General features: G+C 48.5%; 1 protein-coding gene across 1 annotated transcript; it reads right to left on the bottom strand.

Moving 5' to 3' along the window:
• Positions 1-208: 208 nt before the first annotated feature.
• On the bottom strand, positions 209-3,929 carry LOC117442655 (uncharacterized). Its single transcript, XM_034078618.2, has 2 exons — positions 2,698-3,929; positions 209-2,570 (listed from the first exon to the last, which is right to left on the bottom strand). The coding sequence occupies exons 1-2, from the start codon at positions 3,927-3,929 to the stop codon at positions 626-628; spliced, it is 3,177 nt and encodes a 1,058-aa protein (XP_033934509.1). The 3' UTR covers positions 209-625.
• Positions 3,930-5,700: the final 1,771 nt, after the last annotated feature.

Consider the following 5,700-nt stretch of genomic DNA (forward strand, 5'->3'; position numbering starts at 1 on the left):
GGGCAGAACGGGGAATCGTTGCGAGCTGCGATGACGGAGCAAGCGCCTCCGCATTTTGAGTGTTTAATGTTTAAACTAAAATGGCTAGCGTGGAAGGATAGGTCGTTAAGGCAGACGTCTTGATTGGGATTGAATGATCGTGAAGCTGTGGTAAATTCGCCTGGTCTAAGAAAAGCATAAAATGCCAGCAGAAATACGGCGTCGATGTAGGGAGAAAATAATCCTTCTCTAAGTTTGGAGAGCATAAGGCGCAGAGTGGAGAGTGTAATGGGTCGTCTATGGTCTAACGCTGGGGGAAACGTTTTTAGAAGACCTCTAAGTATGAGTTTAACGGATAGGTTAGCAAGCAAGCTGGGGAAGCTGGGATCGAAGCAGCGAACGTTAAATTGTACTCCTGCTAAGAGGCCCCGGATGTATTGGGGTTTGAGGTGGCGATCAGTGGCGCAGTAGCACATGAAGGCGCACACGGTGGGGATGAGAACGGGTCTAAGTGAGATGCCTACGGAAACACAAAAGAACGCAAACGTTCTCCATGCAAAGTCGTACGTTCTGAGGGTGGAAGTGGCTAAGCCTTTCCTCATAAAATATCTGGCCGACTCTAGGTGCCTAGCTAAGGGGCTCTTGTTTAATGTAGAGAGAGGAGATGCAGAGGAGGAATCCCAACGGGTTGCGGGCTGGCTTCCGGGCAGAGGTTCCGGAAGGTCTGAAATTGAAAGCGAGAGAGGGAATCAGCCACTATATTGAGGTGGCCGGGGACGTGACGAGCTGAGATGAGGAAGTTGTGAGTGAGGGAGGACCACGTGATGCTTCTCATGAACGGCATGATGTCACTACAAGAGGAGCGACCTTTATTGATGATCCAGACCACTGACTGGTTGTCGCAGAGGACCGAGATGCGTTTCCGTAGCCAGAGGTGGCCCCACACGTGGCAGGCAACAGCAATCGGATAGATCTCGTGCAGGGCGGAGGATGAGGCATGATTGGGAAATGAGGGAGGCCACGGGCCCGCGAACCACTCTCCCTGAAAGAAACCCCCAAAACCCACGGATGGGGCAGCGTCCGTGAAAAACCTCATGGAATCAGAGGAGTACACGAGGTCGTCGTAAAAGAAGGTGATGCCATTCCAGTGGGCGAGCAGGAGAGACCAGAAGCATAGGTCTGAGCGGCAGCCTTCGTCTAGAAACACGCGGTCGTGGAGGTTTGTTACAGCCGACGCTGCGTCCAGGAGGCGGGAGATGAATGAGCGCCCCTGGGGGATGACACGCATGGCAAAGTTGAGGTGCCCGAGGAGGGAGAGCAGCTGCTGTTTGGTGATGACTTGTTGCTCGCAATAGGATTTAGTGATGTCGCGTATGCGCTGCAGTTTGGCGATGGGGAGAGATGCTTTCATGTCTATAGTGTCGAGTGTGATGCCTAAAAACTCCAAGCTAGTGTCGGGTCCTATGGTTTTCTCTCCGGACAGGGGGACGCCTAGCTCCTGAAAGCAGCATTTGAGTTTCGCCAGGGAAGCGCCTGAGTTATCCCGAGGGGGATCTATGAGGAGAAAATCGTCCAGCAAGTGGAGAACGGAGGGAATCCTGACATTATTCAGCAGAATCCAGCAGAGAGCTTCGGAAAAGGAATTAAAAATACAGGGGCTACTTCTGCACCCGAAAGTCAAGCGAACTGCAAAGTAGAATTTAGCTTCCCACTTAATACCGAACATGTTCCACTGGGATGGATGGATGGGAATGATCTTGAATGCGTCAGTAATATCTGCCTTGGAGAGCCAGGCTCCTTGCCCCGCAAACTTAATTAGTTTGATTGCGTTATCGACTGAGGCATAATGAAGGGAGAATGGCTCTGGAGGAATAAGGCTGTTAATACTGCAAAACGGGCCGGAGCGGGGTGCGGACAGATCGAAAATCAGCCTTTTTTTCTCAGAGTATTTACTCGTGGCTATTCCTATTGGGCTTGTCCGGAACACTGAGAACGGGGGTGAGTGAAACGGACCGATAAGGTATCCTTTGTTGAGTTCTTTCTCGATAAGCTGGGAGACTATGGTGGGTTCTTTAAATGCTGATTGCAGATTTTTTGAAACAAGGGACACGGAGGGAGGAGAAATAACCCCGACCCTGAACCCTTGAGAGAGCCCTGACAGAAGATATTCTACGAACACGGGATCTGGGTGAGTAGAAAGCGTCGTGGCTATTCCTATTGGGCTTGTCCGGAACACTGAGAACGGGGGTGAGTGAAACGGACCGATAAGGTATCCTTTGTTGAGTTCTTTCTCGATAAGCTGGGAGACTATGGTGGGTTCTTTAAATGCTGATTGCAGATTTTTTGAAACAAGGGACACGGAGGGAGGAGAAATAACCCCGACCCTGAACCCTTGAGAGAGCCCTGACAGAAGATATTCTACGAACACGGGATCTGGGTGAGTAGAAAGCGCTGCTGCTAAATGTGGGATGTTGATGGGGGTGGAAAGGTGATGTTTCAGGAGTTTTTTTCCCCCACGTGGTTTCTGCTGCGGGAACTTCACGTGCCCGCGCCTGGGGCAAACTGACTTCGGGTGAGCCTCCCTGCAGGTACTGCAGATAAGAACAATAAGCAAAGGTGCAGATATTTTCGTTGAACTTATAACAGATCCTGTCGTCTGCCCTAATCTGCACCTCTTGCCTATTCTGCACCTGTTTTTTTTGTTTATTATTCCCCGACTGTGACGCAGGAAAAGCTCTGAACCCGGAGAAAGGCACTGATGGGCAGAAGGGGGAGGTGTGGCCCTGCGTCCCGCAGCTGATGCACGAAACAACTTGTTGCCCGCCAGTCGCCATCACGAGCAGCTCGGTGTCCAGCACGGACCAGTCCAGGCGAACGTTGCAGTGGGCTAAGTGAAGCGCTGCTTTGCTAGAAAAGCTCTTGTGATAGGAGTAGAACGTGGATTTCCCGAATTTGAGATAAAGATCGCCGATGAGGCCCAGATAAGCGTCTAACTCAACTCTTCTTTCCGGGTAAACGGAACACAGGACATCGCGGAAGATGCCGAAAGCAACCAGAAATTGTCCTATGTTGAGGTCTCTGAGGAGCCGAGGATCTGCGGACTTAAAAACGGCAGTGATGCTTCCTCCCGTGGCGATTGACTTGTCGCACTCCGGGGAAGGCAAGATGAGGGTGACTAAATTTATGTCTTTCCCTTCGAGGATTTTCGCTCTCAGCCGAGAGGAAATGTGAGCGCTCTGGGGAATATGAGGCCTACCTGAGTGAGGCGCTGGGAGTGCTGAAGCCAGGGAGTGAGGGGGAGCTATGATTTGTGGAGGGAAACCCCCGAGACCTGGCATAAATCCTGTTGGCAGCGAAGCGGGGACCGAGGCCCAGTTCGCAGAAGAGGTTGAAGCTCCGATGGGGCCTTTATCCATGGCCTGCAGGCGAGCGTCAATTAGCAGCATAGAGCTAGCCAACGATTGCAGGGAGTTTGCTATGCTATCCGTTAGTGGCTGATTACCGGGGCTCCCGGGCTGGGCGACGCTTGGGTGAGCCTGTGGAAAGGTGGACCTTTTAGATGGACCGGCTCTAGAGGGACTTGACTTTTTTTTCCTTTTCCCCCCGCGGCTCCGCCCGCGTCCTCGCTCCGGCCTCTCGGGGGTGATAGCTGGAGAGTTGGCTGGAGCTGCTGGGGCTGCTGCCCTGGGCTGATGGACCGCGCCGGAGACTTGGTCCGAGAGCTCCCTGAGCTGGGAGAGAGGGAGATCTGAGGCTGCAGAGATACCCTGCTGCCGTAAATGGGTGATTATGAAGTTTGCTTCTGCTGATTGTGAGCTGTCACGGGAAGCCAGGCGGGCGCTCATGCGCCGGAGGCTTGAGGAGTTCGAAGCTGCATCCGGAGGTACATCGGAGCCAGGATCGAGATCCTTCGAAAACGGTTCGTTCTCGGAAGAGTCTGTGTTAGACATTGTGGTTTGTTTTTCTTTCTTTTCTGAGTGTTTACGGAGGAGTATTCGTTTACTACCTTTTGCGTTGACACCTGAAATGACAACTGACAGGAAGGGGAGAGCAGATTTAAAGAGGTTAGCAGGTGCGATGATTGGCTAGCCGGGGCGTAATGCCCCTGATCACTTATTGAAATAACGTGTGACACCCGATGCTGTTGTCTTCCTGATTGAACTTACACTGAGCTACATTTCTAAAAGGTTTATATGAATATTTTTTGTTATCAAAGCAAGGTTACATCTGTGAGTTGGATGTAGAAGTGTCAGAATCAATATAGATGTTTCTGTGTCAGAGTAAATTCAGATGGAACATGGCAAAAAAATGTAAATTCCTGTCTCCGCCTAAAGAAAACCCATTACTTATAGTGAAGACCAACCTTGAATGATGGGTTACTAGCCTAAAAGCTTTAGGAATCCAAAGTATAACATATAATAAGTACCCTGTATCAGGATTGAGGCAAAACAAGTGACATTTGACCTTTTTAGAGAGGTTTATGAAAATAAAGTCCAGGCGGAATAAGCTTTGGGCACATTTGGTTCCATCAGTGCCATTTGACCTTTTTCAGGTACCAGACTATAAAAATAATTGTATTACATTGAATCATCACTATAGGTATTCATTCCACTCAAAAAAAATTCTTAAAAATATTAAAAAAAAAAAAAATCTTAAAAAAATCTTACAAATATTTGTGTAAGTGTAGGTGTGTGTGTAGGTGTGTATGTGTAAGTGTAGCTGTGTGGGTATGTAAGTGTAGCTGTGTGGGTATGTGTAGGTGTAGCTGTATGTGTAAGTGTAGCTGTGTGTGTATGTAAGTGTAGCTGTGTGGGTATGTAAGTGTAGCTGTGTGGGTAAGTGTAGCTGTGTGGGTATGTAAGTGTAGCTGTGTGGGTAAGTGTAGCTGTATGTGTAAGTGTAGCTGTGTGGGTACGTGTAGGTGTGTATGTGTAAGTGTAGCTGTGTGTGTATGTAACTGTACCAACGCACTCTACATTGTGTGTAGGTGTACTTGCACAATAAAAAAAAACGGAAACATGTAACATTTGACTCCAACTGGGGCAGATTTATTTCAAACATTTTACCAACACACAATAGGCATGTAAAAACAAACATTTTACCAACGTACTATACAATAAAATCACACTAGGTATATAAAAACAACAAGTTTTTTTTTTTTAAATAAACACAGCAAAATGTTATACCTACCTGAACTTTATACCTACCTGAATGTTCCAGTATTTAGGTCGTGCCACTGAAACAGTTCCTTTTGACAGTGAAGCACAGAGGGACCTGGCACTTCCTCCAGTACACAGGTGTCTTCACCCTTTTGAGTCCAGCATCTAGGCACCTCCTGCAGTTCTTCCTGAGCTTGGTGGCATCTTCCCCATAATACTCGGGCATGCATGTGAGTGGTGGAGGAGGGGGTGGTGGTGGATGAGGGGGTGGTGGAGGTGCAGGGCCTTCAGCAGGGCCTTCAGCAAACTCCAACAATTCTGCAGCAAGCTGCTCCCTGAAAGTCTTCTGGGTGTGTGGCGTTGTCCTGCTGGGGTCACACCCCATCTAACAAATGTGGAAAAACAAAGAGATTCGATTAATTCACTGGCTTATACTTATAGGATAATATTGGACTATAAATGAATAATTGTATACATGTATACATGTATTCACTGGCCATTCATTTAGAAAATGTAACTCCAAAAAGGCAAGTAACACTATTTAGAATTTTGGCTAATCATT

Source organism: Pseudochaenichthys georgianus, chromosome 3 (assembly GCF_902827115.2).
Source record: "Pseudochaenichthys georgianus chromosome 3, fPseGeo1.2, whole genome shotgun sequence".
Classification (NCBI taxonomy): Eukaryota; Metazoa; Chordata; class Actinopteri; order Perciformes; family Channichthyidae; genus Pseudochaenichthys; species Pseudochaenichthys georgianus.

Bases quoted from the DNA above. Each gene is read 5' to 3' on its own strand.
- LOC117442655 (XM_034078618.2), bottom strand. From the start codon at position 3,929: ATGTCTAACACAGACTCTTCCGAGAACGAACCGTTTTCGAAGGATCTC. The intron at 2,571-2,697 runs GTCGGGGAATAA...TCTTATCTGCAG, and splicing joins AGAGCTTTTCCTGCGTCACA to TACCTGCAGGGAGGCTCACC.